Here is a 13,367-nt window from a genome sequence, read left to right as displayed (position 1 = left end):
TGATATGTTATAGCTCGCTTGATAAAGAGGACTTTTTGCCCAATACATTTTGTTCTGCATATTTTTCTGTGTACTCAGCTTGTTTGTCAATATGCATCAGTGAACTCAAGTTTATTTTAATTGTTACCTATTGACATACATTGTTATGCTTCTAATTTTACATATAATTGTTAAATTGGTATTTTTAAATTATCAATTTCAGATAATCTGTTATATCTAAATCTTTTGTACCTGGAGAGGATACTATCACATGCCGGGGCTTGATGGGTCCTGGGGGCACTACCGGGCCCGAGGATGCCGGACCCGCCGCTGCTGGTTGGGCGACTCGCGGAGAGAGCGGACGGTAGGGACCTTTGCTTGCTGATGATTGGCCCTGTAAAACTGCTGTGAAGATCACGGCCAAAAGGTAAATAACAATCAACGTACGAGTATCTGGTGTGATGGGACCGGCGGCAGTGGGCCTCGAGGCTGCGACTGGCCCGAGGCTGCTGAGCGAGGAGGAAGAGGAGACGGAGCCACTGAGGGCCGAGACGGCCCGCCCCGGGCCCCCGAAACTTCCGCTGGACACGCACTGCGACTGTCTCCACGCGGCCCGGGCAGCCTGCCGCGCCGACCTGTCTGGAAAGGCCCCCTCTCAATACCAACACAACCCTGAACACCGAAACCGCTAACTACGCGGGCTACCACGCCCACCCTACGCTACAGCGTGCGGAAAGGGGGATGGAAGCTAACGTGAACGTGTCGATATGAATTTTAAATTCGACTATACACTTAATTAACGGATAATGAATAACACCAAATAAAAATGACTATTTTCAGGTGAAAACTAAATTATTGTGTTACTAATGAGTGAAGATAATATTTGTAATTCGAACAAGGATAAAATAAAATGAGATTTAACATGAAATATATCATTAGCAAGAGTAACAATAATATGCCAAGATATCTGGGCTGGAGTTTATAGGATATTAAGATAAGATGCACAAAAAATAATAAAAAATGGTGTATATTTGAATAAGCAAGGTAAAAGCAATAGATATGTGATATGCTGAACATTATTAGTGCATTGTGATTTAGGTATTTTTAGTTATTTTCTTTATATTCATGTGACCATTGATGGTTTTTGTAGTATGCGAATTTCTTATTATTTTTATATTGGTTTAGTAGACAATGAAAGGGTTAGCGGTACTGGGTGTTTCGTTGTGTTTTATATATATTCAATTTATTATTATAAGAAGCGATATAAGCTACTACGTTAGTTCATAATAAAAATTGATTTCTAAAAAGGAAAACAATTAATAATGAATGTTTATAAAAATATATCAAGATATTTTGATAATCAATAAAACATATTTATTTGTAGCATCAGGAATATTATGTCCCAATTGAAAAACAAAATTAATGCATGTAAAAAACATATAACTAAAAATAAAATACAAGTAAATATTCTTGTTGATGATTAGTCTTTCAATGTACCAATTATTAATTAACAAATTATTACTAAAGGAACTGTTACAGTTGTTAATTGTGTGATAATCTAATCACACTACCAGTGTAAAAACAGTACCAGTGTAAACACAGTACCAGTGTTTATTATTGATATTTTTAATTTTTTTAAATTAATTTTAACGGATTTTTAACAATGGAATTATCAATCATTTCGGGTACAGTCAATATGCAATAAATGTGCCTTATAAAATATAAACTGCGATTGGTTAATTTTTATTAAACATTAAAATATACCCAGACTGATATATTTCGTCTCAGGACACCATTACGGAGCTGAATATCGGTCATGAAGAAAAATTGATGAAATCTTTCAGAGCCCATATTGATTTCGAAGAACATTATGCTAAATGTTTGTTTTGTTAGACAAGGATTGTTCATCATGAGGGGCTTGAACCTAGCTAAACTATTTATTCGAATGTCAATAATTAATGTGAAGGAGGTGAATTAAATTGAAGGAGGTGAAAAATAAGAGAAATTGGCCGTAAAGTTTTTCTTTCACTGGTCTAACTGGTCTTTTAACTGGTTTTAAAAGAGGTTTGTTAAAATCATTTGTTCCGATTTTCGCTCAGTCATAATGGAACTATAAGTTTACCAGTACAGTGACAAAGATCACAATTAGTTATTTTTAAATTAAATATTCTTAAAAATTCAGTGCCATACTTAATATATTTACTGTAAAATTATGAATATAAAGAAGATTTATTGCTTCAAACTTCAAAGTATATAACAATATGTAACAATATTTGTAACTGTAGTAATAATCTAAAAGATTCCTTGATTTGCAGTAATTTAAGACATACGATTCATAGTGATTAATAGTATTTAATAATCATTTTGTTGAATGAATAATTTATATATGCATATTAGTATCGAAACAGTTTTCATGGGTAAATATGTTTTAAATACAATATTTTGATATATATTTATGGTAAGAATTATTGCATGCAATATGAAATATTATTTATATACTATTCATGAGGGATTTCGAATAATAACTAGGTGTCAAGCCGGTCTATCTCTACACATTACCTGAGTGGTGTTTAGGTGTGGGCCATATCTGCAACAAATAACGCAAAACACTAATTGGCTGTTGGTAATCGAGATCATGTGATTTCGATGTTGGCGTCATCGTATCACCAGACTGTAGCATTAAGGGTGGCGCTAATGCTGTTGCTAAATTCTGAGCGTTCATCTTATTACGATCGGAAGCTGAAACCACCAGAGCCAAATGGTCCATAAGGAAAATAAGTGTAGCCTAAAAATAATGATATATTATTAGCTAGTTATTCCAACACATTTTAGAGGTTCATACTCGATTGATTCTTGGCAAGCAATCCAAAATTGAGAACATTAACTTCGCGTTTCCTTCTGGATCGTCAGGTAAGCAAACGCCCAGAGCATCGACCATCATTTGATATAAGCATTTGGTGAAGAGAGGTTCTGGCAATTCTCTCAAATAGTCCTTTAATACACCAGTAATGACGTTTATATCTGGTACATTGTCAGGACTAAGATCTACCGATCTACTATTACGTTCAAACGCCTCTCGTAGGATACGCTTCTTGGTAGCCGATCCACAAAGACGATATAAACCTAAGATAAATAATGAATATTATAAGATTATAATATATATACATATATATATATATATATATATATATATATATATATATATATATATATATATATATATATATATATATATATATATATATATATATAAAAAAAATTTGTAAATACAATAAAATACAAATAAAAATCATTTTGATATATTAATTAATTCTTCCCAATTATTTGAGGCGGAACAAGTAGATACATTAAGTGTTCTAATGAGTCACTGAAATGTTCACTGTTCTAATGAACAACTTAATACATTACGCGTTCGAAGGCCTACGAGTTTTATAGAGGATACTAAGCTATTTAAAAATAAGCTATTGTAAATTATTGCGTGGAATATATAATATGTTTATGGGAATAAAAACAATATAAAAATTAGTCGTAAATACATGAATATTTACCTATAATATCAAGTCCACGCCTTTCTACTTCCTCGACGCAACGTTTAACAATAATAGGAATGTTATGCTGACTACTGGATACCAAACCGGTAGCAACACCACCTGGAACACCTCCAGTCTTGTTTTCTCGATTTACCTAGAAACATAGATTAATGGTAAGCAAAAATCATAAAATATTTGTATAACATATAAAAAAATGTGATATTTTATTTATTATGATAAGGGTTGTATTTGGTTGCTTTGGTATACACTGTACACATTTTAGAGTATATTTATGCATGTGATAAATTTTGACAAGAAAAACCGTTTAAATATGTGTAAAGAAATAAATCATATTTCTTTAAATTAACAGTAATAATCAATTATATTGATGCTTTAGTATATATGTGAGTCAGTAATTAAGAAATAAAATTTAAATATTGCTTTTTTAATACATTATTAAATATTGCATATACTTGTATTGTTTAACATAGCCAACAGCCTACCATAGCAAAACACATTATTTGGCAAAATTAGTTTTTTTATTCAACATAATCCCCTTCAAGGATGTACACTGATTATAGCGACCCTCCAAATTTTCGATGTAGTACGATTTGTCCTTTGCCTCAAATAGGCCTCAGTTTCGGCGATTATCTCTTCGTTCGACAACAATTTCTTCGTAGTGAGCTCTTAAAAGAATTGAGATTTGTGATCAGGAAATAGTCATTGGGGGTCAGATCCGGAGAATATGGTGAGGAAGCAACTCGAAGTCCAATTAATTGATTTTTGCCATAGTTTTCACTGACTTGTGACACCGTGCATTGTTTTGGTGAAGCAGCACTTTCTTCTTCTTCAAATGCGGCCGTTTTTCGGCGATTTCGTCCTTGAAACGGTCCAATAACGATATGTAATAGTCGCTGTTGATGGTCCTTCCTTTTTCAAGATAGTCAATGAAAATTATTCCATGCGCATCCCAAAATACAGACGCCATAACCTTGCAAGCAGGCTGTTGCGTTTTCGTTCGGAATGAAATGATGGAGCCATGTTTCACCCATCACGTCACATATCGACGCAAAACAATCGGGTTTATTATGCTTGATCATCTTCAAACACTGCTCCGAATCATCAACTTGTTATTATTTTTGGTCAAAGGTGAGCTCGCGCGGTATCCACTTTGCACAGAGCTTTCTCATACCCAAATATTCGTGAATGATATGGTTTACACGTTCAGTTGATACCTTTAGAGTATCTGCTATTTCATTCAATTTCAATTTACGGTCAGCCAAAATCATTTTGTGGATTTTTTTAGTGTTTTCGTCGGTAACAACCTCTTTTGGGCGTCCACTGCTTTCACCGTCTTCGGTGCTTATTTCACCGCATCTAAACTTAGCATACCAATACTTGATGGTTGATTTTCTTGGGGCAGTGTCCGGAAACTCGGCATCAAGTCAAGTTTTTGCTTCTACTGTATTTTTTCCCTTCATAAAGCAATGTTTTATCAACACGCGAAATTACTTTTTATCCATTTTTTTCACAATAACAAAAGTTGCTTCACTCAAAATGCTATAATTCACAAAGTAATGATCCGACAGCTGTCAAATTTATACACGCATCTTTTGAGGATTAGGGCTAATTAAAAAACGTATGGATTTAATTCTAGTAGCTCCATATATATATCAGGCCGGGGATTTTTAAATTGACCTGTTAATAAGGTAAGCTGAAATTAGTATAATAAGACTTAAAGGAATACTTCTAGGTATATGAATGGGAAACTTAAATGTACTAAATCTGATATATACAGCATAAAATTATTTGTATAGCAACTGACTTAATCTTATAGTAGGTTTATGGAATTAATGTTTGTTAGCAAGTATAAAATATTGGAAGGAATATTTTGAATTTATATGTGGTTCTTAAGGTTCTTTAAATATGGTTTAAAATATTATGGATGTTGTAAATTATTAAAAATTAATGCGTGTTGTTTGCTTGCTGGACATCTTAATTAAACCGTAGCAGAGTAGTACCGAATATTTCACTTGTTGGAATACGAAAATATTTCTGGTAAGATGAGTTAATATTCATCAGATTTATTACAAATTTGAAAATGGATTAGCGGTTGGAGCAATCGAATAAGTATTATGTAAGACTAAAGGCCGAAAATTTTCTAATGAGTGTAAGGAACGGAAATGTTATTTTACCGTTTAACATAATAATATTTGTTCGTGTCTTTTGAACTTTTGAAGACAAATATATATGAAGCATATGTAAAATGGATAAAATTTTTTAATTTAACTAATATGATAAATATCTATCAATTAACTGCTGTGATATTATTTCAAGTGACCTTAGGAGCTTTCATATGCGCAAATAAGTATATTATAAATCGAACTGATATTAACTGATATCACAACAATCAAATCTTAAAACAATAGTGTATATTTCTTGTCATGGAAAACTACTTTTTTTCGATAAAAATAAATATATAGGGATTTAATATGAATATAATGTAAAGCCTTACACAAACACTAAATATATATTTAATCGATATTGTCATTTTCTGCTCTTAAAATAAATTGCTTATATAAAAAATGCAGTTTAAAGTTAAAAGGTTAAACAAGCTGGACTAAATAATTATACTTACCACAGTTTCTAAGTCTACCCCAAATAATGGAGTTGTTCTCGATAATGTTAAAGTGGAGAGAGGTCTTCTTCTATACAGATTTTGCGAATCCGTGTATCTCAATCTCAAATAAAGCGTGCCTAAATAATAAATAATGATAGTATTAATTGGCGTCCTGAATAAATCATATTCATAAATCATTATCACATCACTCAATAAGTTTGACACATACGCCGGATGGAAAAAATAATACGAATCTCTGATATATACATAGTATTTATTTATTAATAAGATGTTGAGCAACCATTATTTTTAAAACAGCTTCAACTCGTCGCGGAATAGATATGGGTGGAGTGTCTGAATAGTTTCCAATGGAATGATATCCTATTCTTATACTTCAATGTTGTTAGAGATGGAAATATACTCCTCACACTCTGCTCTAAAACCCTCTATGATGGTTTAATATTAATTTAACATTATGTTGAGGTATGGCGATTGTGTTGGCCAATGGCTGTTTGTATGCATCCATTATCATTTTAGAATATGGCGGTGTTTGATCTCAACATGCTAATCATAGTAGGAAGTTCATTATTGAGGATGTCGAAATATTACAGCTGAATACCACAGTATTGCGGCCCAAATCATAATGGAGCCTTCCCCGTTCTTCACTATAAGAAGCAGACAGTCCGGATCGTTGGATTATTTTGGTATTCTCCATACATAAACTCGGCCGTTTATACTAAACTACGATGATTCATCGGACTGTACCACATTCTTAAATTCTCAAGCATCGAAACAATATTACTCAAGTAAGTAAGTATCGAGATTTGCTGTCGCCTTTGCTTTGATTTGCTCTGTTAGATAACTTCGGGTTTTACTCACTATTCCTTTACGCCGATGATGTTTTACCATGTTCTGTGTATGCTGTCATTAACGTGGATACTGTCGCTCGTGAAAGTTATTTAGTGTTTTCGCCATAAATGCTTCCGCTAGTCAAACAGTAACTATTTGTCGCCTTTTGAACTGTGATATAACACATATTTATTATTATTTATTATCGATCGCTTGTTTTAAATGTTACAGAATAAAGCGTATAATACACTGAAATATAACCTACAAGACTTGGCATGCAAACTGAGCAATAAATACGCGTTGCGTTGTTTACTGTGAGTGACATCAATATTGATAGACTCATGCGATTTCTAGATTTTACCAACCATTAAACGACAAAATGTCATGTTTAAATCATCATATTTTAAATAAATCACTGTTGTTTTTCTCAAAGCAATGGGTAAACGTTTTGTCTGAGTATTGTTTTTTGACGAGGAAAACTAATTTGAACCATGAGCCGTCGTATAAACAGCGATGATGCTTAATGGAAAATGCTTTATACATTATAAAACATCGACAAAATGGCTTTAGAAACCGTAAAGTGAAATTGTATGAGATGTTTGACATCTTAAATATATCAGAAGGTGGCGTGTTTACAATTTACGTAAAAATTTGAGCATGTGAAATTTACTTTTGAGGTGGTGGCAAAACCAAACAAAACAAATCGTTCTATAGAGTCATCGGAAAGTTAGATGAGCGTTGAATGAATGTACTCGTATCAATTTTGAAGTATTGTGCTTGGTGGCAGTGCTTGCATGTATTTTGGCGAGCTATCTATTAAATTCGTTGGTTTCTATAGTTATTCGTACAGATGCTTATCACGGAACACTCAAAATGGCATTCTCGATATTCATTACTTTTGTTGTTTGATTTGAAGAAATCTGTTCTCGAAGCAATCAAACACTTTTAGTAACTTATGGTAGTGCAGTTCATCATATCCCAATTTTTGGTCTTGTTTCAATGATTTGCAAGTGATAAATCAATATTGTTTTTTCGATAGGGTATCGCTATTTTGCCAGAAACATAGAAAAAAGTTGTAGAAAAAAGATGATATAAAATACATTAAATCAATATAAATAGTACGAATGTTTCTCAGTACATATCTTTTTAATGCGAAAAAATGATCATAGGACATTCAAACACTTAGTGTTTCGATGAAGACGGGTCTCTATTTTTTAAAAATTAGATCGGGGACTTACTAAATGATGTATTATAGAACTCAAAAGTTTATTCGTAAAATTATACTGTATATATCAAAGCTTTTTCGTTGATAGCTTCGTTGTTTTAGCCAATTTACATAAAAGAAATTTAAATTATGGAAATATTTCTTCCAACATAATCTTACCAATTAGGCGTCTAATATAAATTAATCATACTTTAATGTACACGTACATCGCACGCTGATTTACCCATCTATCAACATCAAATTAATTGAGAGTTTATGGCTTGAGGCTCATTCCATTGTCGGTATGGCCAACTGCAGCTGTGTTCCCGCCAAACGGATAATTAATAATAATTTCGTCGTTCAAGTTTTCCGAAAAAAATCCAACTCAGATGATGTTTTTCTCTTTGTGTTCACTTTTTTTGCCGCTATTTGATAATGGATCACATCAATTAATCGAAACGCTCTCTGTATTTAGCTGGTAATTGAATCATATGGTTGAAGATACTGACAATGACAAATTGTTTGTTTTCTTGGGGGATAACCTAAATAGAGCTTATATTATCTAATAAATCACTTCAGGTATATCCCCGTTGTCAAGGATGAAGTGTTTTATTTTTAAAACAATGAATAATACATTGAATGTGTTTATCGAATTTATAATTTGCGTAAATTACAATATATATTAGGAATTATGATAAAATATATAAAATAATAACATTTCTGTAAATTAGTTGTCATCCTTATTCTTGAAATACATCTATACATAGTGAAGTAAGAACCTACATTTATAAAGTAATAATGTATTATATATTGTAGTTTTGGTTTGTAACTACAGATTTGTAGTAGTTTTGGTTTGTTTGGTGAACAAATAGAAAAGTTTTCCGTGGAGTATTGTAGTTGGTAATAAAAAGATGATATACTATAGCAATATAAAAGAAACATCATGGTGTAGTACCATTATCGCAACTAAAACAGAATATGCACAAATACATGTGCTACAGGTTTTATTTTACTGCTGAGATTATGTTGCTCGTTTCGGAGCCGAGTTCACAATATTCGTTAGCCTTTTGTATTACTTCAGAATTATGGCGGAAAATCTAGGCACAGTGAAGACGACGCACAAAATCTTCTTAATCATTTTGAAGTAGTGTTGCAATTTGCAGCCACAAATATGTTTCTGTCCCACTGTTTATTTTCATTTCTGACGTTATCCACAACTCATTGGTGGCGTCTTTTTTGCCAATATACGGTACAGTACTGTATATGTTATATTGCGCTTCCTTTTGGGGTTTAATTTATGTGGTTACTGCAGTCTTGTATCGAAATGTAATTAATGACAGTCCATTGTTATTTAGGATAAATTATAACCATTTAATACAGAGTATACCGATATAATTTTATATTAGAGTGGGAAATTGGACCACATGATATCGTAAAATTTTCAAATAAAAGGTTGGAGAAAAAGTAATTTCCGTTCTTCCTAGTATATGGTTTTAAGCTAGTTTTAGTAGAAGTCCAACATTTTAGATAACGTAATGGTGGTGCCTTGAAAATGGAGGTCAGAAGGTCATCGTTTGCGTCATATTTTACATTTCGAAAAACGAAAATTGCAGCATAGGTTCACGGAAAATTATGTGGTGTTTATGGTGATGAGTACCTAAGTGGACATAGAAATTACGTTACTTGCTCGTGTTTTAATTGTTGAAAAAGTTTGCGGAATTCAGGTATATCGGTATATGATTTCGCGACATCGTTATGGAATGAAACATCTATCATAAAACAGATTTGAATCATTTACATAAGACTAAATTGATTGGATTAGCTGGGTTTACTGTTTGAAACTCATAAGCAGCCCGAAGCTGGCGAAACTATTAATTTGAACTTCTACTATTAAATACTAATGTGATTTGAATATACGATTTAATAAAAAATATTTATAATTGATGAATAATAATTAATTGAATGAATAGTTGATATAAAGGAGTTTTCTTCGATCACACACACATTTATTGACTTGACAAAAAAGAGGATTGGCATACACCATATAACGCGGATTTTTCCTCGTTCGTTTACTACTGCCATTCGTTTTCCTTTTCTGTAAAATTGTCTTGATGATGTTAAACTAGAAACTAGAGAGAAATCCCTAAAGTTTCTATTGTAACTGACATCGATTAAAATAGCACATTACATTACATAGTGTTTGAAATATATGTAAATAAATTTGTAAGAATAGTTTATATGAGTTTAACAATCAGAAACTACTTTTTTCCACAACTCAATGTAATTTAAAATGTAATAATCATATTAGAAAATAACTACGTTATATAATTTAGATATTATATAATGGTTATAATAACAAATGGGAAATTGTTGAATAATTTTCAATTTAGACAGCAGTGAGACGTGTAACTTCTAACGATCTATTCGATTTCCCAAGGGAGAAACAATTTAAAATAATTATTTACCTCTGGGTTCAATTTTAAGTGCCAGCTGATGTATTGGGCCAGACTTGAGCAAAGTAGGAAGGTAGACGGATCCTTTGTAGCACAACTTATGCCGATATTGCGGATCCCAGGAGTAAATTAACAAATCCAATTCCCTGTTGTTGACTAGATCCAGTTCGAAGCTCTCGTCCCAGTCGAACACTAAATCGCCAGTTCTCACCTAAATAACACAGCGGATTTATTATAAGATTTATTATCTGCGTAAAGCTTGTTAACTCAAAGAGAAACTTATTATACGATGCTGTTTAATTTAATTTTGTATTTTAATTTGGTACTGTACTAAAGTGCTGTTTTTTAAAATTGAAATAACATTTAAAAAAATTATTTAAAAAGTACATAACACTATTACGAATAAATATTTATTATCTAGCAATTTTTCATTAATATTAATCTTAAAACAAGGAACTGTTTTCCCACATAGCTAACAATGCCAATTTAAAGATTTTTTGTCTCTACTTTTGTTGAGCAGTTGTACTACTTCAACGTTTTTATCATCAAGTAGATTGATGTTTTTTTTCGTAAACCGTTTAATTTATTCGTACTCTTGAGCCTTTGTGGATATCCTCACTTCTAATATACCCTAAGCGTTACAGTTCATATCGATATTAGATTGCTTTGTTCAACCTCATAATTGCAAAATGTATGATCACAGTGGTTTCAACATTTGATAATAATATTATATAATAATAATTTGTTGTGTAGTAATAATTGAGATTGACGTCCAATCAACCACCATATTTTTAGCACCATACAAAGTTACATCTCATATTTGTCATTTCTTTTTAATATGCTGAAATAATATATATAGTCTATTCAAAATTTTTTAGTGATGCGTCATGGATATTTGTGACGTCGATTTCTTTTCAATTATTTTATTTAGATTAGGATTTTCTTGTATGTCAAAGTCAAACTGAACTAAAACTCAGAGTTGATGCGGCAACATTGCAATTTCTCGACGTCACAAATATCCATGACGCATTACTTTATTTAAAAACTTTTTGACAATATTTTCCTTCTCATTTTATTCTAGTTAAAAAGGGACACAATGCTTTCTGATTAGTTCGAACACGTAGTTTCGTAAACGAACAATCCTGTCAGAGTGCTCTGTTGTCAGACGTAGGCAAAATTATTGAAATCAGTAGTGATAAGAGGTTATAACTCTAATCTATAGACTATTGTGGCTGTATAATTAACTGTAATTTTTAGATTTACTATAATGGTAAAATAAATTATATTTGATAACATTTTTGTTCAATTATTTTATTTAGATTAGAATTTTGTTGTATGTCAAAGCCAAATTGAACTAAAACTCAGTATGTATTAAATTATTTTTGAATAGACTATACATAATTTCTCATAATGTTTGGCGTTTAGCTATAGGATTTTTTTATAAGGGAGGAGATTGTGGTGGAGTTCTGTTTCAGTGACTGATAACAGATCATCATGGAAAGTTACTCGATTGAAAAATGAGCTTTGGGACGAAACTCTTTTCTGGGTGAATGACTATGTTCATCATCACCATTATCAATCCATAGCTGGCGCTCGGGGAGAGTGTCTACTTCTTAATCAATATGCTGCTGTTGATGTCACAGGACGAACAATCTTTACTAAATTCCGTCACAGTTGGCCCAGTTGATAGGCCGTGATAGCTGTTCTGGTCTCGGAAAACGTCAGCCACCTATTTTTCAGATCGTTTTCGATTATCTTGACCCATGCCTTTTTAGGAGCTGCGTTAAGAAGCATAATTGTCGATGCAATAGATATAGGCTAATACAGATATCCCAAGTAACAACGCTAGCCCACGCGAGGTTCACCAAGTGACAATGCACCCATAAAAGTTACACTTTGTTGTGGGTTTTGGGCCAACGTGTTACTAACTGCAAACTTTTGGGGCTCCCTTAATAATGTATATTTTAGATATTACTTAATTACTGTGCGTATTTCTGTTTTTATTCTTCATTCATATTACTGCATATAATTACTCTTGATTCATTAGAATAATATCCTAGATTGTTAATTTTACAATTTTTATTGTCATGTAATTTCTCGCAGTTTCAATTAGTCTTATCAACGATCTTATAACTAGAGTTCGGATCATAAAGCATATTTCAAATAGTAGCAAGGGTTTTCAATTAGAACATTAAGAATATGTAATACTTTATACAGCTTTTATGATTATTGATTTCTTAAACAACATTATGTTAATAACAGTTACCGTTTAAGACTTAATGCGTTTATATTAGAATAGTATTGAATATGCAGTGTTATTTACCATTTGGGTTCAATAAATCCAATACAAAGTTTTGTTTTTAAACGTTACTTAACTGACCAAGAATGAAAGAGATCATATGGTTGCTCTCTTTTGAATTGATTGAATTAACTGGAATCAACTTGTCAAGATAAGACGACAGGTCGACGATGGATTGACAATCATTCCGCAGTTACTTAACGATCTACTGTATTAATGTAGTTTGTTAGTAAGGTTGTTAACGCCACTAAAAGTGGATTGAAAGTATTCAAAATGCCCTCGCTATTATAAACAAGAAACATCTATTCTTTGAAAAACACCCCTAGTCTGTGAATTCTTGGTACAAGCATCGCACTTTAAAGTATAATGCCATAAAGGTGCAGTAAAGTTGCTATAAGCTAACATAGTCTACTGAAATTTTAATATAAGTTTG

The 13,367-nt window shown here is 32.1% G+C and overlaps 1 protein-coding gene across 5 annotated transcripts in view; it reads right to left on the bottom strand.

The window, feature by feature from the left end:
* RhoGAP100F (Rho GTPase activating protein at 100F) overlaps nt 1-13,367 on the bottom strand; it is a 224,448-nt gene that overhangs the window by 12,785 nt on the left and 198,296 nt on the right. For 4 of the 5 annotated variants that reach the window (XM_076393958.1, XM_076393959.1, XM_076393961.1 and 1 more), the window contains 7 exons: nt 10,648-10,846; nt 6,148-6,266; nt 3,528-3,663; nt 2,822-3,102; nt 2,539-2,764; nt 427-614; nt 232-373 (listed from right to left, as the gene is read on the bottom strand). In XM_076393958.1, the coding sequence (XP_076250073.1) occupies nt 232-373; nt 427-614; nt 2,539-2,764; nt 2,822-3,102; nt 3,528-3,663; nt 6,148-6,266; nt 10,648-10,846 (1,291 nt within the window). Of the gene's footprint in view, nt 1-231; nt 374-426; nt 619-2,538; nt 2,765-2,821; nt 3,103-3,527; nt 3,664-6,147; nt 6,267-10,647; nt 10,847-13,367 lie in introns of all 5 variants that reach the window. The other variant, XM_076393962.1, reaches the window with a different exon arrangement.

This window comes from Rhynchophorus ferrugineus, unplaced genomic scaffold (genome assembly GCF_030347505.1).
Source record: "Rhynchophorus ferrugineus isolate W39M unplaced genomic scaffold, kcgeb_rfMv2 rfM2, whole genome shotgun sequence".
Classification (NCBI taxonomy): domain Eukaryota; kingdom Metazoa; phylum Arthropoda; class Insecta; order Coleoptera; family Curculionidae; genus Rhynchophorus; species Rhynchophorus ferrugineus.
This window is presented reverse-complemented; position numbering and strand designations above follow the sequence as displayed.